The 23,069-nt window shown below is 49.3% G+C and overlaps 3 protein-coding genes across 3 annotated transcripts; 1 reads left to right on the top strand and 2 right to left on the bottom strand.

Moving 5' to 3' along the window:
* The first annotated feature begins 117 nt into the window (after positions 1-117).
* DND1 (DND microRNA-mediated repression inhibitor 1) lies at positions 118-3,100 on the top strand. Its single transcript, XM_007194106.3, is given in 5 exon segments — positions 118-410; positions 513-630; positions 1,016-1,477; positions 2,160-2,549; positions 2,552-3,100. Coding segments are annotated over 5 exon segments (1,062 nt in total). The 5' UTR covers positions 118-386; the 3' UTR covers positions 2,620-3,100.
* WDR55 (WD repeat domain 55) lies at positions 1,471-8,520 on the bottom strand. The gene is made up of 7 exons (XM_007194107.3): positions 8,247-8,520; positions 4,641-4,741; positions 4,460-4,547; positions 4,177-4,356; positions 3,983-4,082; positions 3,724-3,893; positions 1,471-3,642 (listed from the first exon to the last, which is right to left on the bottom strand). Exons 1-7 carry the CDS (start codon positions 8,435-8,437, stop codon positions 3,321-3,323), a joined length of 1,152 nt encoding a protein of 383 aa, XP_007194169.1. The 5' UTR covers positions 8,438-8,520; the 3' UTR covers positions 1,471-3,320.
* Positions 8,521-10,265: 1,745 nt separating this feature from the next.
* On the bottom strand, positions 10,266-23,055 carry IK (IK cytokine). The gene is made up of 20 exons (XM_007194104.3): positions 22,896-23,055; positions 22,287-22,353; positions 20,226-20,318; positions 19,434-19,493; positions 18,442-18,609; positions 18,148-18,262; positions 17,607-17,677; positions 17,468-17,514; positions 16,414-16,577; positions 14,212-14,320; positions 13,825-13,864; positions 13,450-13,663; positions 13,182-13,200; positions 12,635-12,713; positions 12,296-12,376; positions 11,981-12,038; positions 11,056-11,144; positions 10,745-10,853; positions 10,535-10,569; positions 10,266-10,450 (listed from the first exon to the last, which is right to left on the bottom strand). The coding sequence occupies exons 1-20, from the start codon at positions 22,909-22,911 to the stop codon at positions 10,423-10,425; spliced, it is 1,662 nt and encodes a 553-aa protein (XP_007194166.1). The 5' UTR covers positions 22,912-23,055; the 3' UTR covers positions 10,266-10,422.
* Positions 23,056-23,069: the final 14 nt, after the last annotated feature.

Here is a 23,069-nt window from a genome sequence, read left to right as displayed (position 1 = left end):
GGCCTTCCCTGTCAGAGCCTGGGCCTCCCACTGCGACCACTTCAGCGGTGGAAAATGGGGAGAGACACTTACAGTAGCTCCCACGGGCTATTCCGCAGGGGAAGGGCGCCGCTGACGTTCTCGCTTCCAGCCTCCGTCCTGCCGCTTTGCGAGCCGTTTTTTAGGAGGTGGGGCTGCCCGCAGACCCACCCACTAGGGTCTCTAGCTTTCACCTGAGGGTCTGAGGTTCCCGCGGCGCACGTGCGGCGGATACCCCCACCCCCTTGGTGGGCGGGGTCGTGCTCAGAGCCAATGAGAGCTTGGGGGGTGGAGGAGTAGGGAAGCTTCCAGATGGGCAGATAGGGAGGAGGTTATAAAGGGGGTACGAGCGAGCCAGTGGGAGAGCAATGCAGTCCAAGCGGGAGTGTGAGGTAAGTGTTTGCCTACCAGGGGGTCGGTGAGCCCTGGACATCACAGGCGAGGTGGGGGTGGACGCGGCGATACGGCATTCCAACCTGCCCTTTTCCCCTCAGCTGTGGTGTGAGAGGGTGAATCCAGAGAACAAGGCGGCGCTGGAGGCGTGGGTCAGGGAGACGGGCATCCGCCTGGTGCAGGTGAACGGGCAGAGAAAGTATGGCGGGCCACCCCCAGGTACGGTAGTCCCAGCCCTACGCCTACGGGAGGGCTAGGGCAGCCTCGACGGCCCCGAGCCGCCGCGTTCGGGGGAGGGAGGGGCCTACGCCGAGGCGCCACAGTCAGAAACTTCTAACTACCCCGTTACCCGCCCCCCCGGCTGATACAACTCATTGTCTGTGGCTTCCCACCCACCCGTCCCCTCGAGGAAGGGAGCCAGTCTTAAGGTGCCAGCCCCGTTGGTAGCTCAGTCACCCAGTTATGCCAACGACCCGGGGCGTACGGGTGTTGTAACCATTTCACAGACGTGTGCACACATACTCCCTCCTGCGCTCGGTCCCTGAACCTCGACCCCGGAACCATCCGGGTGGATGACGGTGCCCCTCCCCCCGCCTTCCCCCAGGATGGGTGGGCAGCCCGCCGCCGGCCGGGTCAGAAGTGTTTATCGGGCGGCTGCCCCAGGACGTGTACGAGCACCAGCTGATCCCACTGTTCCAGCGCGTGGGCCGCCTCTACGAGTTCCGCCTGATGATGACCTTCAGCGGTCTGAACCGCGGCTTCGCTTACGCCCGCTACAGCTCGCGACGCGGCGCCCAGGCCGCCATCGCCACGCTGCACAACCACCCGCTGCGGCCGTCCTGCCCGCTGCTCGTGTGCCGCAGCACCGAGAAGTGCGAGCTGAGTGTGGACGGGTTGCCGCCGGGCCTGAGCCGCCGCGCGCTGCTGCTCGCGCTGCAGCCGCTGAGTCCCGGCCTGCAGGAGGCGCTGCTGCTGCCCAGCCCCGGGCCGGCGCCCGCGCAGATCGCATTGCTCAAGTTCAGCTCGCACCGCGCCGCAGCCATGGCCAAAAAGGCCCTGGTGGAAGGTAGGGGTGGAGACTGCGAGGGGCCGCTGGTTGGGGCTAAACGCGTTCTGCCCGGCACTTTACCTCAACACGTCAGCGTAGATCAGCATAGCGGGTTAAAGTCGCGAGACCTTAGGGTCAAACACACTTGAGTTTGAAACAGACTATCTGACCTCACGTTTTTAAATTTCCACCGGTTCTACCAGCTACCACTCACCTAAACTTCACACTTCACATGCACTATCTCCTGACTTAAAACTCCACATTGCAGTGAAACGTAGAACGTTGTCCCTCTTTAGATAGACTGTTTTAAGAAAAATTGACTTGCCCAAGGCAATCCAACTGAGCCTACCTTTTATCCATTGTAGAACCTGCTTCCTGAAACTGAGAATTACGCAGCATTTAGCACATTCTGTAGTTCTTGGCAAGTATTCATGGTAAAGGTTAGCTATTCTGATGGTTATGAGGTAGACAAAGCCTGCAATCAACCAGTACTCCAAGGAAACTTAGAAGGTAGCAGTTATTGCACTCCCTTTGTAAGTAAACACAAAGAAGCCTAGAGAAGTTATTTAACTCGCCTGGGGTCACACCAGGAAATGGGGAGGCTACAAATTAAACAGGCTTGTGTGACTCCAGAGGACTCCGGTCTGGGGGCTTGGGCCCAGGGCTTAGACCCCGCCCTGTCTCTGCCTTTTTCCTGCAGGGCAGTCACGCCTCTGTGGAGAACAGGTGGCTGTGGAGTGGCTTAAGCCAGACCTGAAGCAGCGACTCCGCCAGCAGCTCACGGATCCCTCTCTACAGTGCTTACAGCCAGAGGGCAGCCAAGTAGCCCTGGCCAGGGACAAGGGGCTGGAGTTCCAAGGGGCTCGGGCTGCCCTGCAGCTGCTGTGCCAACGGATGAAGTTGGGCAGCCCATTGTTCCTCACCAAGTGTTTGGGCACAGGCTCTGCTGGCTGGCACCGATTCTGGTACCAGGTGGTGATCCCTGGGCATCCAGTGCCCTTCAGTGGCCTCATCTGGGTTGTGCTGGACCCCAGTGGGCAGGATGGGCATGAGGTGGCCAAGGATGCTGTGTCTGCACGGCTGCTGGAGTCATTGAGTCTGGGGCCAGCCTCCTGCGGTCTGCTGGGGCTGAGGCAGGAGGTACCATGGTTCAGCAGTGACCTAATCCTCTCCCCAGGCAGCCTGAATGAGTAGGCGGAGCCTGTGTCAGTCCCTGGCCCAGCAGGCCTGGGCAGCTGCTATCTGATCCCAAGAAGGGGAGGAGCATGGGCACTGCCCTAGGCCTGACACAGCCTCCCAGCTGGGGCAGGGCCCACAGCACCTCCGGGCAGCTCAAGTTTGGCTAAGTTGTGGTGAGGGAGCTTCCCTTCCCCATCCCAGCCTGGGGTTTAACCTGACCCCAGGGTTGTTCTCTGACACACACTCGCACACACACCCCTCTCTCCTCCCACAGCTTAGCATGAATCTTTGCTTCTTATTTTCTTGATTTGTCTTTGTTGGTGTTTTTATTTGGGGGCTGGCTGAGCCAAAGGGTCAGAAATCTGCCTTTGCCCCCACCACTTGGCATCCTGGTTTTGGTGTATGCGTAGTTTTGAGTTTTTCTATGCTGGTTGTATTTATATTAAACCCCTGGTTGGTATACACCTGTGTCCGTGCCGTCTTGCCCCAGCTGTGGGCTTGTCTTACACTGGTGGAGTGAGCAGCTGCGACAGGGCAAGTACTTCCCCACATCAGTGTGCCGATCCTGAGCATCTTCTTGTGCACAATAGGATATTTTAAATTCCCAGCCTCTCTAGGGATCCAGCCCAGAAAGCAAGACTCTTGTCCACTGAGAACCCATCCTGAGATTCAGCTCATTCCCTCAGTCACTGTCATCCTCACTTTCCTCCTCTTCCTCCTGAGCTGTGGCGTCCTCTCCCTCCTCCCTCAGTCCTGCAAAGAAGTCATCGGTGCTCCAGGCCTTGCTGCTCAGCGCCCGTAGTGGCCCTCCCTTTTTCTTGCGCCGGCGGTAGTCATCCACCACCAAAGCCCGCAGCTGGGCCATGTCCCAAAACTTGAGGCGCTGGTCATGGCCACTGCTGGCCAGGAAGCGGCCGCAGTGGGAGAGGGCTAGCTTCTCCACAGGTTCCCCGGCATGCTGGCCCACACTGCCCACCACTCGGTTTGGCAGGATGTTGACAGCCCTGGACAGAAAGAAAAGCGTTCGGTATGGGCCGGTTAGGTCTACCCTTCCTGTGACTGGAGGGCCATCCGCCTCCTCTCACCTGATGACTCCATCGGTGGAGCCGGTACACAGCAGACTCTCAGTGACTGGAACCATGCAGTCAATGGACTCCGCTCTCAGGGCAAAGCGGTCACTTGTGGCCCCAAAGCCATCCCAGTTGAAGAGGTAGATGGTACCTTCACTGGAGCCACAGGCCACCTTCTTCCCACACTGCAGGGAAACAGGGCAAACCGTGTTTGTGGAGCCACATCAAACCAAGTCCCTATCGCACACCCCCATCCCGCCGCACCCAGCTGTACTTTCATAAGTGTAACAGAGGTCAGGTCTCCAGACTGAGGCTCGGAGAGCAACTCAAACCGGCGTCGCCTGATGTTGAAGACACCAAGGCAGCCATCTCCGCTGTAGAGAGAGCAAAGTAGCAGGCTTGGCTGGAGGTACCCACCGAGGGAAACATTTAACACGGAAGGGAGGGGATGCAGCTTTGAGGCTGTACCTGGCTGTCAGCAGCAGCTTCTTGGCTGGGTCCAGAGCCATGTCAGCAATGTACTCCTCATGCTGCCGCATATCCATTAAGGGACCCTCCTTCCGCTGGTCCCAGAGGCGGATGCCACCTGTGTCATCCCCAGTGGCCAGAACATTCTCATCCACCAGCAGCAGGCTGTTGATGGGGACACTAGAGACACAGATACAGAACTTCTTTGAGCACCTTTGTCCCAGTAGGGATGTACCAATCAATCTTTACCCTTTATCTCAACACACAGTTGGCTTCCCCTTACCCGTGAGCCTTGGAAATGCGTCTTTCCAGTCGTCCCAGCTCCACATCTAGAAAATGGATGGCTTTGTCCTTGGAGACAGTAACAAGTTCTGTGGGGAGGGAGGGGGAAATGCCCAGGTCATGGTGGTGTTCATTGCTCCCTTCCCACCACCACACTGGTGGCTGCCTTTCCTAATACTCACTCTGCCCATCTTCAGAGAAGACAATGGCTCGGCAGGACTTGAGGTGGTGACCTGAGGACCAGTGCTCCTTGGTTTCTCCCTCTTGGCAGGAGTAGGAAAAGCTGGGGAGAATGGAAGAAGAGTGAATGACTCCAGACCTCACCTGGGAGTACAGAGACCAACTAGCCAAACTTCCACCTACCTAGGAGTTCCTGCTTGCACACCTCCAAGCCCAAGGAGCTTACCATCCCATTTTCTTTTTTTTTAAATGAATAGGTATTTATATTATTATTTTCTTTAATATTTATTTATTTATTTTGGCTGTGCCGGGTCTTAGTTGCAGCACGCAGGATCTTCGTTGCAGCATGCATGCGGAATTTAGTTCTCCGACTAGGGATTGAACCTGGGCCCCCTGCATTGGGAGCGCGGAGTCTTACCCACTGGACCACGAGGGAAGTCCCCCATTTTCCCATCTTCAATGAGCTTCAAATGTGAGGTCCTTTTTTCATTCAATGTACATTTTTGTGACCTCACCCCACCCCTCTTCATCATCTTTGAAAGCCCTAACCTGGGGAAAGATTAGGTCTGTATCGCTCTGGAGGTCCAAAAATGACAGAACAGCCCAGAAGTTGGAAATGTAAAGTTTAGTAAGACAGGGATATTACACTCCAGGCCTATAGCAGCTAAAGAAAGCCACAGTTAATTACGGCACATTGGGCTTCCCTGGTGGCACAGTGGTTAAGAATCCGCCTGCCAATGCAGGAGACATGGGTTCGAGCCCTGGTCTGGGAAGATCCCACATGCTGAACAACTAAGCCCGTGCGCCACAGCTACTGAGCCTGCGCTCTTGAGCCTGCGAGCCACAACTACTGAGCCTGTGTGCCACAACTACTGAAGCCCACGCGCCTAGAGCCCATGCTCCCAACAAGAAAAGCCACCGCAATGAGAAGCCTGTGCACCACAACGAAGACTAGCCCCCACTCGCCGCAACCAGAGAAAAGCCCGCGTGCAGCAACGAAGACCCAACGCAGCCAAAAAAAAAAAAAAAAAAAATTACGGCACACCGTGAACACGTGGGGCGGAAGGATGAAAAGGGAGGTAGAGCAGAGAGGCACCAGCCTGTACGCTCAGCTTTGAGGCAAGTACCTGTCAGAGATTATCCCTAGTGCCTGCCTCAGCAGATCTTCAAAAAGCGTTGAATGAATAAGTGCTTGCTTGCTAGTGAGTTCCAGGCAGGCAGAACTGGGTCTACTTATTGTTTGCTCTGTCCCAGTGCCTAGCATGAAAAAGCTGCTTAATAAACACAGATTGAATGAATACTTTGGAAGGGAAGAGAGCCCTGGAAAGCTAACTAAGGTGATGACGTGTGAGTTGGATCATGAAGAATAAGTAGTTCACCTGGCAGAGAACAAAGGGCAGATATTGGAGGCAGATGCTGATGTCTCTCCCAGGGCAGACACGAGGAATGAGGAGAGTTCAAGTGGGCAGACAGAGTATAGCTGGATCTGGAAAGATGGGCTGGACTAGGCTTGAGACAACCATGTAGGCCAAGCATAAGTCTGAATTGAATCCTTTGGGAAAAAGGAACCTCTCTGGAATGGTCATGGGAGAAGTTTGAGGCCTCCAGAAGGCAGTGGCTGAGGGTAGAGAAGAGGAGACAAACAGAAGCCAGGGGGGTGTGTGAAGAAAAGTCCAGGGTGACTCCCAAGTATCTGGCACTGTAAACATGGATAAAAGTAGTAAACCTCTCTGCAAGGTATGTATTATTGTTCCCATTTTCTTTCGTCCTTCCTTCCCGCCTTGCCTTCCCTGCCTGCCTGCCTGCCTTACTCTCTCTCTCTCTCCCTCCCTCCCTCTCTTTTTTTTTATATAAATTTATTTATTTTATTTATCTTTGGCTGTGTTGGGTCTTTGTTGCTGTGCGCGGCTTTCTCTAGCTGCGGCAAGCAGGGGCTATTCTTCGGTGCGGTGTGCGGGCTTCTCATTGCGGTGGCTTCTATTGTTGGGGAGCACGGGCTCTAGGCACGTGGGCTTCAGTAGTTGTGGCGCACGGGCTTAGCTGCTCCGGCTCTAGAGCGCAGGCTCAGTAGTTGTGGCACATGGGCTTAGTTACTCCAGCTCTAGAGCTCAGGCTCAGTAGTTGTGGCGCATGGGCTTAGTTGCTCAGTGGCATGTGGGATCTTCCTGGGCCAGGGCTCGAACCCGTGTCTCCTGCATTGGCAGGAGGATTCTTAACCACTGCACCACCAGGAAGCCCCCTCTCCCTCTCTTTCTCTATTTTTTCTCTCTCTCCCTTTCTCCCTCCCTCCCTCCCTTCCTTCCTTCTTTCCCTCCATCCCTCCCTCCTTCCTCAGAGCCACAGGGCTTGCGGGATCTTAGTTCCTGGGGCCCTGGCAGTGAAAGCACGGAGTCCTAACCATGGGACCACCAGAGAATTCTCTACTGTTCCCATTTTCAAAGATGAAAATCAGAAATTAACTTGCCCAAGGCCATTGCAGCTAATGAGGGATTTGGGGTTTAAATTCATTAAGTAAATCTGATAGCACAACTCTCCTGGTTAAGGCCTTCAATGGCTTTTCACTGCTTCCAGCCTACATCTTTTATTCAAAATCAAACGTGTATTGAGCACTAACCCTGGGCTAGAAGCAGGAGATAAAATGGAGAACTAAAGAGACTACAGATTACACTCCAGAACGTTGTTTTTCAAACGCTAGTCATGACCCATTACTGAGCTGCAATCAGCATTTTCTGTGTGTGCCCGCAATAACGACAGAATAAAATAAATCAGAAAATATTAGAGTGCATCACACATAATATAAAAGCTATTTTTACTGTGGGGCGAGGTCAAAAAAGTTTAAAAAACATTTTTTTAGTGGAGGAGACAGTGTTCAAATAATTATGCAAACGGATGTATGATTACACACCATTATGTAGTTTATGAGGAAAAGGTATCTGGTGCCAAGGCAGCATCTAACAGGTAATCTAATTTAGTCTGAGACATGTTTGAAGAGTGAAGAGATGCTGGGAACTCTGGGACAATAGGTGCAAGTGAGGGAAATTCCAGGAAGAAGGAATAACATGTGCAAAGGAGCTGAGGCTTCAAGGTACATTAAAAAGGTAACGATGAATAAGCACAGAAAACAAGAAATAAAAGTGAGCAAGGGCCAGATGCTCAAGGCCCTGAAAGCCGGAATAAGGAATTTCAACTTAATTCTAAAAGCAAAGGTAAACTATTGAAGGGTTTTAATCAAGGAAGTGAGGTGGTTGGATTTGTGTTTTTGAAAGATCAATTAAAGTGGGCAAGAAGCGAAAGCAGGGGGCCCCGTTGGTCCTGTTTCAGGATCAATACAATATTTCGGTGGGAAATAACAGTGTCCTCAACGCCTGCTTGTCCGGGCTCCGTCACGACTTTCCAGCCACTTTGTCTCTCAGTTCTTTTAATAGATTTGTGTGGTAACTTGCTTAAAGACGAATGTTATTAAACGAATTGGACAAGACTGAGTCTTGTAAACTTAGTCTCCCTGTAACTTTCTCTCCTCATCCCAGCTCCATCGCTGCGGAGCTTCCAGACCGAGCAGCCCCACACCCACCACGCTCACCACGCCCCCATCTCTGCCCCGCACTTACACGAACACGTCCCCGTCCACGTCCCCAGCCGCCAGGATATCGCGGGCCGGATGGAACGCCAGTCCACTGGCCGGAGCCTCCAGCACGATATCTTCCGGAGTGTCCCGGATCCGGGCTGGGGCTTCCGCGGAGTCGGGGTCCTCCTCGTCTCTCTCATCCTCCGCGGGCCTCTCCTCACACGTGCGGTCCATGAAGCAGAGGATCCGAGCCGCGCAGCAATTGGTAGGTGAACCGAAGCACCAATCACTCGCCGGGAGTGGCCCAGGGCACCGCTTCCGGGGTAGGGGGCCAGGCAGGAAGTGGCGTCAAGGCGTTCTCCGAAACCCGGAGAAGGCGGGGCCTGACTCAGCTGGTGGGAGGGACCGACCCGAGGAGCCCGGCCTCCTAATCCCGCTACTTCCCAGTGTTGCAGCGGAGGAGGTTCCTGTGTCAGATAGACGGCGCAACCATCAGTCCCCTCCTTGGTGACTTCACGTAAAGTCGGGCACTGCGTTTAAGTCCTTTCCCCTTTTCCTGAGCGGTGCTGACAGTTTGGTAGTGTCTCCCGCAATCAGTAAAGGATGACTGCCTGCCTTCGGGAGAGAAGAGCGGGACGCCAGTCGTTCATGGTTTGGTGAAAGACCAAGACAAGCGACAGCCAGTTTGGTCAATAAGCGACAAAAGCCCACGCCGCGAGAATTTGACCTGCGGGTGTCGTAGACAGCAGGTAGTCCGCGCACACACTAAAGCTGCAGCCCTCCATGCTGAACATCCTCGTGGCCAAAGCAACAGCGCCCCGCCCGTTCCTACCGTTTGGCTGCAGACCCTCAGCGGGACTGGGCCAACAGTGCTGAGAGCTGGCAAGGAGTTGCTGAAAAGGAAAAATGGGCACAACAGTTGACGTTCTGGACATTCCGGTTACCAAAGGTTCCACAAAGATGAGAGCACTGTGTATGGTGGGGCAGATAAGGAGGAGCATGTGCTCCTGTCTGGATCTTGGTTACTTTCACAAGGCTTGGTGGTACTTGCAGAAACTTATTTTAAACTGGCAGTCAACCCCCAGAAGGTCTCGATCTTAGTGACCCTCTAGGTACCTTCATCTGAGCCAAGTGGGTCTCTGTGACCTTTATCGTAATTGTGACTGCTGCCTACAGCCATGACATCAGGGTGTCACTTACTGTCTGAAATTAGCCATTCCAGGTGCTATTGCAGACAGTGCCCAATTTCAGCCTCCTAGGCGCCATGCATAAAGCTGGCTTCCTCAAAAAGCTCTTGCCCTGTCAAGGTGAAAGTAACCAAAGGCAATGGCTAAAGTAGCCATCTAGCTCTTCTTGGATCTTGTAAGCCCACAGGTCTTAGCTCAGGGCAGGCAGTGGCAGCTATGGATCCAGCCAGAAAGAACTGGTGACCTTTGCTGATGAGTACCAGACCAAAGTGCTGGCAATGAGCCAAGAGGAAAAGGGTGCGGATGGAGTGATTTGGAGGCCAGGGATCCCACCCTGGGCCTTGGCAAACTTTCAGTGTGTTGAAGGGCACTAAACTCTTCTGGTCTAGGACAGGGATTCTCCAAGGCACTTCCCCTTCAACCAGGTAAGCAGTGATTTGTGCTTGGAATTACTAAAGATCCCAGAAGGGCATAAATTTGTGAAGGGTTTTTGTTCCCAGGAGTGTTTCTCATCAGGTGCCTTTACCTAGAGCCCAGTCCTGCACAACCTTGGGATCAGACTGGCAGCCCACTGGGCTGACCCTAATTCCCAGGGAACCTCTGCCCTAAGGCTAGGTCCCCGGATGGGCCCAGATGAGTCTGATATTTAAGACCAATCATCCTTATGTTTCTCTGTACACCTCTTGCCTGACAGTGAGGGTCATTCTTCCCTCCTCCACTGGGCACCCTGGCTAGTATATATCCTGCTTAGGAATCTAGAGCCACAGCTCAGGAAAGGACTGAGCTGACTTTCTCCATGTGATTTTTATACAATCACATGTATATGGAATTAGTAGCCCTCTTGGTGCATCTGGGCCCTCAACATAGAGAAGACAGCAGGTTAACCAATTTTAATGGAACCAAAAGATTATACAATGAAATTTTATATACATTCACAAAAAGAAAAACATCGTGCAACATTTTTGGAATTGTAGAAAGCGAGCAGTGGAGAGCACATCCTGTGGAGATTATTCTTGGGGCTGGAACCAGAGATTAGTATTTTGGTCTTTTCACTTCAACCCTGCAATAGAAAGAGAAATGAGCATAAGATCAATATGCTAAGCAATTCTCACCAGTCTCACAGAGGAAGAATAATGCTGCTCACCCGTCGGCTTCCATCTTCTTCCTCTTCTCAATGATCTGCAAAAAGAACAGTTATAGTTGATGGTTATGCTGCCAGTCTAAGCTCACCTGAGACCCAAGGCTGACCTCTCTCCTACTTCCATGGCTCTCCGACCCCCTGCCTGTTCCTGAATCTGTGGGCCAGTATCTCCTCCCAGCTGTAGCCCTCCCACCCAGAACCAGTCCCACTTACCGCACTAATCTTTTTCCATTGGCGATCAAGCTCTGCTTTGTCATTGGTTTCCTTAAAGCGCCTGGTTTTACGTCCTTCAGACATCTTGATGCCATATTGAAATGCAGCCCTGAGGGAAAAAAAGGGCAGCTGAGGGAAGAAGGCATCCAAGGTTGAATAGCAGTAGCAAGGTGTTCCCAGGAGACCCGGTGAGCAGAGAACCGATTTCAGAATGTTTCAGCCAGACTACACCCTCTAACCTGCTGTGGGCTAGTCCACCCCCACCACCATCCCTCTCCTCACTCTTGGCTGTATTTAGTACCAAGACTCACTTGGGCAAAGCCTCCTTGTTGTTCATATACTCGCTGTATTCCTCCTGGGTATCAAAGTCCCAGCGGCCTAAAGGGCCTTTCTTGTTACCCTGTTGCAGGACAGAATGGGGGGCGGGGAAGGAAGAGATGTCAGTGGAAAGGAAATTTTAGCCCTTGATTAAAGCCAGGCTCTCCCATAATCCCAGGTTTTATCATTCATAAATCCTACCCTAATAAACAATAATAAATGTTAACTGTGTACTTACTATGTGCCAGGCATCATTCTGAACACTAAACATGTATCTTATTTAATTCTCTCAAAAACTCTATTAAGAGAGAACTATAGATCTCTCCATTTTTCTAGTGAGGAAACTGAGGAAAAAGCAGTAAAATAAGTTGGCTTGGTCACAAAACCAATACCTGGCAGAGCCAGGGTTAAGCAAGGCTCCAAGATAGAATTAAACCATGCTATTAAGCATTGCAGTACAGAGAAAACAAGGAAAAGTAGATGACATTTCTTCACCCTTAATGGTGTTAGTGTTTGTTGGTGTTTTTGTTTGTTTTTGTTTTAAGGCTTAGAGGAAAATGTCAATCCTGGCTATAATAAAACTCAGTTTGTTTGTTTGTTTTCCAGTTATTTTCTAAAAACTGTAATTCCTTCTTCCCTTTCTACATGTGCACTAAAGGCCTGCTTACTCCCTAGGATGGAAATCAAAGCCTGGCACTTTACAGAAAATAAAAAGAAATATATTTATGGCCCTATCTCATTTGACTTTGTACAGACGCTTTAAAACAGTTAAGCTGCCCACGACCCCACAATGCTGCTGCTCCTACTGCTGCAGCTGAAGGAAGATGAGGCCCAGGAAATGAAACAGATCATTTGGGAGGAGGGAAGGGGATATGCGCTAAAGATTAACTGTCCCCATCCATCCTTCCAGCTCCACACCTGGTCCATCTTGCTATAATCCACCTCCTCGTCACTGTCCACAGCCATGTCATCCATCCTAAAGAGAAGCAACAGTTAAAGAGATGGTGCAGACCCAGACTCCTATGGTTCATGCAGAAACCTACCCACTAAGAGGCTATATGCCTAGGAACAACCATCCCTCCTAGGCCTCCCACTCAGAGCCTAAAAGAATACTTTATCAAGTAAGACGTACCCCTGGGTCCCAACAAATCAAATTTCCATCTCACTCCCCCTCCCCCCCGACCTTGTTCTGCAATCACCCCAGCCTCCCTTCTTTAACAGAGTCTCACATACGTGGCTGGGTAGCACTCAGCATAGCTGTTGGACATGCCAAAGAAATCACCCAGCTGCTTCTTGTCCTCTGGCTTCTTTAGCATATGCTATGTTAAAGAAAATAATTCTACAATAGCAGAAAAACTTCAAGCAGGAAGGGCCAAGGGCTAGAAGCCCCAACATGAAAACTCTAAGGAGAGGGCTATGAACGTGAATGAGTCCTCTGAGAAAGGGGAAAGTCATGACTTCAGCCTTATCAAAATTCAGCACAAAAGGGAAAGAGCAAGATGGGGGCGGGGAGGTTGTGGGGAAGCAGGGAGGCAGGTGGAGTTGGAATGAACACGCTGAAATAAAGGATATGATTCAGTGCCTTCCCAGCCAGCAGATCCAGCAAACTTTTCATTGATCGACTTGATCAGCTCCTTGGCAGATCCGGGTCCTGGGTGAAAGAGAACTCTGTTCAGACTTTGAAATAAGGAACGTACAACCTCTTCCCCACAACACACTTCCCACCTGTGCCTTTCACAACAACATTTTTTAAGCAACAGAACCCTTTAGCTAACAAAGTTTTAATAAAATTCCAATTCAAAATGAGCTACTCTACTTGAGATGCACTAGTGTGCCCAGAATACTGTCCACTCAACCTGCCCCACGTCCTCAGAACCCCACAGCTGGGAGAATTATATCAAACAGAGCAAATATGCCCTGCCCTTGCCCAGGAAGACAGACAGAACTCCAGACTCATCTTCTATCTATTCCATAAAGCAAGACATGGATCTTCCGAGAACCCAGAACTAGGAAGTTCCCCAGTCCCACCCTTGGCAACTCTGAGTTCTGGGTCAGACTCTCAGCCCAGAGGAAAGGAGCACTGCCAGAGCCAATGCAAGATGCCATGGGTAAAACTCACCTTTGTCAACATCCATGGGCTGGAAAGAAAACAGAAACTGAAGTGAGTGTCACCAGGAGGGATGCCCACTCATCTCTCCCTCAAGTTTGAATCAATTCCCTACCCTACCCCCTGCCCCCATTTCCAGGATGGTTCCTACCCTGGATTAATTGACCCAGTTGCTGCTGTGGAGCCATGAGCCACCTATATAACAGAGGGGTTCTGTACCTGGCTGGGCAGCCACAGAGATGGGCAGCTCCTCCACCTAGTGCCCGGGACTACATCTCACCTCATCGTCCACTTTTGGCTTCTCAAAGTAGCTGTGCCTCTTCTTCTCTTCTTCTCTCTCTCGGTCCCGCTCCCGCTCTCGATCGCGTTCTCGCTCTCTGTCACGGTCTCTGTCTCTCTCCCGATCACGCTCCCGTTCCCGGTATCTCTCCCGCTCCTTGTCTCGAGGTGTCTTGGTTGTGGAGGGCACATAATCCCCAATGTCTTCAAATATACTAGGAAAACAGAGATCCCTAGATGACAAAGTCACACAAACTTCCATTTCCCCCAGCCATTTCTCCAGATTCTCACACCAAGGCCTCCCCGAAATGCCAAAGACAGGAAACCCAGAGGCCCTTCCTCCCTTAGATCAGGGGGCAGGGGCTAGGATACATACTTCATGTCAGCCTCAGGAGGTTTCTTCTCTTCCATTTTCCCTGTAACATAAAGAGAGGAGTGAGGAAGACACTCCTGAGTTATTTCCCATTCAGCCTCACCATGCTCTTCAGTTCTCAATGCCCTTTTAAACATCTTCTGTTTAAAAGATGGGACAACAAAAGCTACCCCATACTCCCCCTCCTCAAGCCTCAAAACTGACCACTGCTTCCTGGGTGGGTCACGCAGACAGAACCTGGATGTAACCATCCCTTGCTAATGCTCCACTGCTCCCATTTTTCTCTGGTCCCCAGGAGCCTCCCAATGTTCTGGAAGCTCCAGGAGACCTTGGTTCCATCTCAGATGCCCCTCCAGGGGTAAGGTTTCTCTCCCTAACTCTCCAGATTACCTTTATCTTTCTTTTTGAGCTTCTTGTTGCGGGTACCCTGCCTCAGGTAGGAAAGGATCTGGGTGAGCTTGCTGATGACAATGTCATTTGTGGTCAGTGTGGTCTGGGCCTGAAAACCCCCAAGGAGCAAGAATGTTATCCCACTGAGCAGGACTCTCTTCATTTACTCATTCATTTACTTAACAAATTAACAAATTAAAGGATAAGTGAGAATTAAGTAGGTGAAGACAGGGAAAGGAGGTGTTGTAAAAGGATATTCCAGACAGATGAAACAGCATACAAAGGCCTAGGTCATAAGTGAATCTAGTACGTTCAAGAAAGCCAGGATGACTGGAGAACAAACTGGGAAGCATGGTAGAAAGCGGCTGGAGAGGCCAGGAGTTACAGAGCCTCACAAGCCATGATACAGATTTTGGCCTTGGGCTTCCCTGGTGGCGCAGTGGTTAAGAATCTGCCTGCCAACGCAGGGGACACGGGTTTGAGCCCTGGTCAGGGAAGATCCCACATGCCGCGGAGCAGCTAAGCCCGTGCACCGCAACTACTGAGCCTGCGCTCTGGAGCCCGCGAGCCACAACTACTGAAGCCCACGCGCCTAGAGCCTGTGCTCTGCAACAAGAGAAGCCACTGCAATGAGAAGCCAGGGCACCACAACGAAGAGTAGCCCCCGCTCACCGCAACTAGAGAAAGCCTGCGCTCAGCAACGAAGACCCAATGCAGCCAAAAATTAATTAATTAATTAAAAAAAAAAAAAGATTTTGGTCTTTATCCTAACACTAAGAAACCATCAAGGGACTTCCCTGGCGGTCCAGTGGTTAAGAATCCACCTTCTAATGCAGGGAACACGGGTTCTATCCCTGGTCAGGGAAGTAAGATCCCACATGCTGCGGAACAACTAAGCCCTTGCGCCGCAACTACTGAGCACGTGAGCCACAACTACAGAGCCCGTGCACTGCAACAAAGATCGTGCAAAACTAAGACCCGATGCAGCCAAAATTAAAATAAATAAATATTTTTTAAAAATAAAGAAACCATCAAAAGCTTCTAAACCGGGGGCAGGGCGCATACGGGAAATCTCCGTACCTTCCTCTCAATTTTGCTGTGAACTCTTTTTTAAATTTTATTTATTAATTTATTTATTTCTGGCTGCACTGGGTCTTTGTTGCTGTGCACAGGCTTTCTCTAGTTGTGGCAAGTGGGGGCTACTCTTCGTCGCGGTGCGTGAGCTTCTCTTTTTGGTGGCTTCTCTTGTTGCGGAGCACGGGCTCTAGGCACGTGGGCTTCAGTAGTTGTGGCTCGTGGGGTCGAGAGCGCAGGCTCAGTAGTTGTGGCACACGGGCTTAGCTGCTCCGCGGCATGTGGGATTTTCCCGGACCAGGGCTCGAACCCGTGTCTCCTGCATTGACAGGTGGATTCTTAACTACTGCACCACCAGGGAAGCCCTGCTGTGAACTTTAAACTGCTCTAAAAAATTGTCTTAAAAAAAAAAAAAAGACAGTAGTGAAGGCAGAAAAAAAAAAAAGCTTCTAAACCATGATGAGAAAAAGTCATGTTGTTAAATGATCACTCTGGCCATGTGTAAAAATGATAATGGAAAAGGGGACAGAAAGATGTGGGGAGTGGTAATGGCTAAAGAGTACAGGGTTTCTTTTTGGGGTGATGAAAATGTTTTAAAATTGATTCTGATGCCGGTTGTACAATTCTATGAAAATACTAAAAGCCACTGAATTGTACACTTTAAAGGGGTGAACTGTTTGGTATGTGAATTACATCTCAACGATACTAAAAATAAATAGAATATTGGAAGGGAACCAGAGTGGAAGTGGGGAAACCAACTAGGAGCCCCTTTTAATAGTTCCAGCAAGAGATGATGGGTTTTTTTTTTTTTTTTTTTTTTTTGGCCATGCCGCACAGGATGTGGGATCTTAGTTCCCAAACCAGGAATCGAACCCATGCTCCCTGCATTGGAAGTAGAGTCTTAACCACTGGATCACTAAGGAAGTCCCAAGAGACGATGGCTTAGACTGGAATGTTATTGTGTTATTAGTGGAGATAGAGAAAAGTGAATGGATTCAACTGAGATTTAGGAGGTTAAAAGGTGGACAGGACTTGGTTAAATGTGGTAGATGAGGCTCAGGGCAGAAGTGAAGCTGATTCCCAGGTTTGAGGCTCACACAGCAGGCTCTCGGGACCTGGGTCACTCACCTCCATGGTGGGGCAATCAGCTTTGCTGCGGATAAGAGTAGTGGGGATGTCAGTGTCAGCATACTCGTCATCCAGGTCTACCACATAGGCCATGCGGCCTGGAAGAAACAGCTCATTCCGCTCATATGCTTTGCTCTTGAAGAGCATGCGGTAAACATTTCGGCCTACAAAAAGAGAAAGAGCAGCAAGTAGCCAGTGAGAAACTTCTACAATAACAGCCTCCGTTTACTAAGTGGTTACTCTGTGCCAGCCACCATGCCAAGTGTTATGCATGCTTTGCTTCATTCAGTCTTCACAACAGCCCTGTGAGGTGGTCATTATTATCTCCTTTTAGCTGATAAGAACACTAAGGCTGAGAAGTAAGTGATTTAGTACCACTTAAGTCATATGACTATTGCAAGTCCTATAGCTACTAAGCGACAGAACAAAGAACGGGACTCCGGCCGTTTAACTCCAAAGCCTGAGCTCTTATCCACCCTTCCTACATTGCCTTCTCAAGGGCACTATGTGCCTAGCATTGTATTAGGCCCTGTGAGGAAGAAGGATGAAGTTGAAGGTAATACTGATGAAGATGGGAAAAAATAGCTCTACTATATGCTCAGTGTGATAGGCACGTTGCATGTATTATTTCTCTTCGTCCCAGTAATCCCATGAGGTGAACGTTAACCCCATTTTTGCAAGTGGACAAACAGGAGCTGAGAAGTTAAGTTGGTTGCACCTAAAATTACATGCTTAGTGTGATTTCATTACAGGATTCAAATGCAGGTTTCTGAATTCTGAGTTTTTAATCATCAACCATGCTACCTCCCTTAATGGATAAGCGCAAATCTGAAAGAGCTTCCAACCTAACTGAGGGAACATTAATAATATATATGAAATAACTAAGTCTACATCTGAGTTCTATTACAGTATTTTGTGGGAACTAGCTGGTTTGGGGACAAAAAAGAGATAAAAGTACGTTGAGGGAAAGGGGAAGCATATTCCGTCCAGAGCACTAAATTCCTTACAATTCCCCTGGAATGCAGAGCCACTAGCGTAGAAATTCCATACTCACCCAAACGTGTTTTAAATTCAATTTTATTTTCAGGATCCTCATCTTTCCTGAAAAGACAAAAAGAACATTTTTGCTAAATGTGTTCCTACTTTTGGCCCCATCTTTCTAAACTCTCAAGCTCTCCCTGATGTATACTCACTTGGTTTCCTTCTGGGGCTTTTCCATCAGTTCTTCCTCCTCTTTCTCTTTGCTGGCAATTTCAGCTCGTACCTAACAGGAAAGCAATTAAGGTTTAGACATTTATTCACTTTACATATCCTTACTGAACACCATTATACCACACTGTGCCAGGAACTAAGAACTCAATACTGAACAAGACAATATAGTCCTTGCCCTAATGGAGCTTATAAAAAGAGAGACAGACAAATTAAACAATTAAACAACAAAGTGTGATAATTGTTGTAAGTAAAACAGAAGAGCTATGCAAGGGTGCAGGTAGTGGAAGGTGAGGAGTGGGGAGACTTAACAACACCCAGGTGATCAGGGAAGGTTTGTTTCCCCAAGAAGATAAAACTGAGGCTGAGACTTGAAGGATGAATAGCAATTAGTCCTACAGAGGGGGCACCGTTAGTTCTTCTACATGGTCTGAACTAACAGCAGTCTCCCTCCTCACCCCAAAAGGCACTTATAAGAGCATTCAGCATGCTAGTATTACTCTCCATCTACCAACCAAGGCTCACCTTCTGAAGCAGAGCAAAATCCAAGCCTTTCACCAAATGGGTGTGTTCCATGTCACCACCCAAAAATTTGGACTCCTGGATCAACTGTCTTCTCTTCTCTGCAGCTGATTTGTCTCTGTAGAATGAAAGAGGCCACATAAGAACCATCCTTTGTGGGTGGCAAGTGCTTCTTGAAATGGCTTGGCATGGGGAAATGGCTTTCCAGAGCAAGGAAAATGTGAGGAAGAATTCATACTGCCATTGTATGACTTTGCAATGCTGAGGGAACCATGCCCTGGCCCACTCGGTACTCACGCCTCAGCAGTGGGGCCCACAGCCCTGTAGTTAGCTGTGGTGCTGATCAGCTCAGTTTCCTCATAATCTTTGTTCACTCCATCCCGCCGTTCCTTGGCACGGTCCCGGTACTTCTCTGCTAGTTCTCTTTCTCTCTCAATTTCTTGTTGGCGAAGTTTGGCATAATAACTGTGACCAGGGAAAGGCAAATGTGTAAGGCTCAGCAGAACTGTTCCTGCCTGTTTCCCTACACCTTCACCCAACTCTCTATGCTGAAAGCTCGTATATGTCCTCATAGAACTGCTGGCCACCTCTTGATATTCCTCAAAAGCAGAACTACAGCATCTTCCAGCTCACAGATACACTGTTCTAATGCCACCATAGTATACTCCATCTGTCACTTCAGAATCCTTTGATGTCACCTAACTCTATATCACCGAGTCTCTACAAGTATGAGACTTTTCCATACGGCAACCAGGAAGTCTCTGAATTTTTATCACGTTCCAAATTTCACCTGAAAATATGTCATTCCTTGCCAGTCCTCCTCAAGAAGAGAGAAAAAAGCAAAGTACCAGGTCTTGGAAGCTTAGTATCATATAAATAATAGCAATGACAATGATAATGACGGCAGCCAAAATTAACTGGGTGGTTACTATATGCCAGGCACTGGTACTAAGTGTTTACATGGACTATCACAGTTGATCCTCATGACAACCTGATAAAAGTTATTATCACTATCTTGATTCTACCCATGAGAATATTGAGGATTAGAGAGGTTAAGCAAAATGCCCATGGCATCCAGCTAGAAACTGGTAAAGATAAGATTAAAACACCACAAGCTGACTCCAAAGCCCTAAACGGCCATTCTAAATATCATTCCTCTCCACTATGAAAGCAGAGAATCTCAAGACGAGAAAGGAAAACCTCAGTCTCTTGCCTCATAACTAGCCCCTACTCCTTTTCCCTGGACACTATCCACCATAAAACCCAACACTCCTCCATCCTTCCTTTACCTTTTCTTTTTTCTCCTTCGTGCAGCTGGATCTTCATCCTCATTGTACTCCCTTGGCATCCTAGGAAAGAAAGAAATTCACTGATTGTGAAATATTGCCACAGCCCCAGAAACCCCAAGAAGTAGCTATGAGGACTGAAGAAAGGCTTAGAATACTGACCAAAGCAATAGATGACCAGTTTCAATCAGGCAGAGATCCATGTCAGTATTTGTAGGTGAGTGGTTCTCAAGCTTTAGAAAGCATCACAACCACCTGAAGGACTATTAAAATTATATATCCCCAAATATCTGCCCTAGAATCTGAGTCAGTGGGGCTGGAATGGACCCAGAAATCTACTTATTTAAGCACCAGCAGCAACTCTAGTACAAATGGTCCATGGAACATACTCTGAGAAAAAATGAGATCCCCATGGGACTTCCCTGGTGGTCCAGTGGCTAAGACTCCATGCTCCCAATGCAGGGGGCCCAGGTTCAATCCCTGGTCAAGGAATGAGATCCCACATGCTGCAACTAAGAGTTCACATGCCACAACTAAAAATCCTGCATGCAGCAACTAAAAGATCCCGCGTGCCACAAATAAGACCCGGCACAGCCAAATAAATAAATAAATATTTTTAAAAAAACGAGACCCATACAGCATCCCAGTCTTTCCTGGAGCTTCAATCTCAAAAGGCAGAGAATCAGAACCATGGACCTCAAAAGAGAACTAGCTTCCCAGTTCCTAAGATATCTAGTTCAATAAATTTTCCATAGGAAGGAGATGGGAAACAGATTGGATCACCCCAGAACTTACTCATGGTGACGTGACTTAGAGGGTGGTGCAGAAGTAGGTGCAGCCCTTGGGGTCATGAGAAGTTTCCTGAAGTCTTCATTAGTGAGTTTTGATCTAGAGGGCGAAAATTTTAAAAATTAGTACCCAGTAAGAATTGGAAAAGGAGTATGTAAAAAATATGGTTCACTTTATTAGAAATCAGTGAAATACAAATTAAAACAAGAACATGCCACTTTTAATGCATCAGAGTGTTAACGATTAAAAAGTTTGATAAATTGGACTTCCCTAGTGGCACAGTGGTTAAGAATCCACCTGCCAATGCAGGGAACATGAGTTCGAACCCTGGTCTGGGAAGATCCCACATGTCGTGAAGCAACTAAGCCCGTGTTCCACAACTACTGAGCCTGCGCTCTAGAGCCCGTGAGCCACAACTACTGAAGCCCGCGCACCTAGAGCCCGTCCTCTGCAACAAGAGAAGCCACCGCAATGAGAATACTGCGCAATGCAACAAAGAGTAGCCACTGCTCGCGGCTACTAAAAAAAAAAAGTTTGGGGGCTTCCCTGGTGGCGCAGTGGTTGAGAATCTGCCTGCCGATGCAGGGGACACGGGTCCGAGCCCTGGTCTGGGAAGATCCCACATGCCGCGGAGCAACTAGGCCCGTGAGCCACAACTACTGAGCCTGCGTGTTTGGAGCCTGTGCTCCGCAACAAGAGAGGCCACGATAGTGAGAGGCCCGTGCACCGCGATGAAGAGTGGCCCCCGCTTGCCGCAACTGGAGAAAGCCCTTGCGCAGAAACGAAGACCCAACACAGCCAAAAATAAATAAATAAGTAAGTAATAATTAAAAAAAAAAAAGAGTTCAGTTTAAAAAAAAAAAAAGAAGTTTGATAAATCAAGAATGAGTGAGACGCTGGGACTTCCCTGGTGGCACAGTGGTTAAGAATCCGCCTGCCAATGCAGGGGACATGGGTTCGAGCCCTGCGCTGGGAAGATCCCACATACTGCACAGCAACTAAGCCCGTGTGCCACAACTACTGAGCCTGTGCTCTAGAGCCCATTGGCCACAACTACTGAGCCCGCATGCCACAACTAATAAAGCCTGCGCACTTAGAACCCATGCTGTGCAACAAGAGAAGCCACCACAATGAGAAGCCCACGCACCACAACCAAGAGTAGCCCCTGCTCGCTGCAACTAGAGAAAGCCCACACACAGCAACCAAGACCCAATGCAGCCAAAATAAATTAATTTTTTAAAAATTAGAAAAAAAGAATGAGTGACAGGGACTTCCCTGGTGGCTCAGTGGTTAAGAATCCGCCTGTCAGTGCAGGGGACATGGGTTCGATCCCTCGTCCGGGAAGATCCCACATGCCATGGAGCAACTAGGCCCATGCACGACAACTACTGAGCCCGTGTGCCACAAGTACTGAAGCCTGCGCACCTAGAGCCCGTGCTCCTCAACAAGAGAAGCCACCGCAATGAGAAGCCCGCGCACTGCAACGAAGAGTAGCCACCGCTCGCCACAACTAGAGAAAGCCCATGCGCAGCAACAAAGACCCAATGCAGCCAAAAATAAATAAATTACTAAAAAAACCCAACACAGGTGGCAAAGTTGTTATAAAGACAACACCAATTAATTTTAATATTTTAATTCACAAAGCAATGATGTATTTTACTCAGATATGAATGTGTGTATACAAATGCATTTAAAAAGAGTAGGACAAAAAGATAAGTGTAAAGAAGGTAACGGTGGTTACCTCTAAGAAAGGGGATGGAACTGGGGATGTTATCAAAGACAACATTACCCTTATTCTGATGTTTTAATTTTCTATAAGAATTAATTCCTATATAATGTGTAATTAAACATCAATTTTAAAAACTAGCACTCTCCCTGCCATAATTTCCCCTCTAATATTCTTATGCAGTTGGCCTGATCCAGTTAAAGTTCACAAAGATAAAGAGGCAAGCGGTATGATTTTTTGGTCATCCTTGCTTACAAGACATTCAGAATTCTTTCACCACCACCACCACCACTTTACTCATTACCCAGCTCATTCCCATGGTTCTACATCAAAACACTCACTGGTGGAAGGAGTGAGGATCGTCCACATCGTGACCATCTGGGGCCAAAGGGTTGGAGAACGGCTCGCCTAAGAAAAGGAATTGATGTTAATTTAATCAATCTCTTTAGAGTCAGGTCTTGTGCAAAAGTTGGGGATCTAGTAGTGAACAATACAGATGTCTTCTCCTGTCGAGTTGCTCACAATCTAGTGAGGAAGAAAGGCAAGAACGTCGACATTGACAATACAGGGTAACAAGTGCTGAAGCAGGAAAATACAAGGAGCTATGGGAGCTCAGAGGAGGGGGCCCCTAAACCAGCGCTGGAGGATCAGCAAAGACTTCTTGAAGATGACACCTAAGATACTACGCGAAAGATAAATTTACGGAACCGAAAATTAAGTGACGGGGGCTGGGGGTGGTTCACAGATAAATCTTATCTGTCGTGGGCTGCGGCAAGGACAAGATTGAGGGACAGCCTGGAGCTGCCCGGCCTCGCTCGGGGCCCAACTGCTTCGCCAGGCTCCAAGCGTCACACTCCCGGCCCCCCTCCACCTTAAATTCTGAGGCCAAAATAACGCGCCAAGTGTCCCGAGTCTCGCGGGGAAGAAAGGGCAGATGACCCGAGGCTTACTATCTCGCTCCGGCATTTCGTCCGCGGTGTTTCAACCCCAGCAACGACCGAGGATCCACAACAACACGGCAACGACAGACGACTCCCCACAATGCACCTCAGAAGTCCACCCACAGTGCCTTTCGTGCCCCAGCTTTTCCGCCGCAACGGAGGGCGGAAAAATCCGAGTAAGAG

The sequence above is a fragment of the Balaenoptera acutorostrata genome, chromosome 2 (genome assembly GCF_949987535.1).
Source record: "Balaenoptera acutorostrata chromosome 2, mBalAcu1.1, whole genome shotgun sequence".
NCBI lineage: Eukaryota > Metazoa > Chordata > Mammalia > Artiodactyla > Balaenopteridae > Balaenoptera > Balaenoptera acutorostrata.
This window is presented reverse-complemented; position numbering and strand designations above follow the sequence as displayed.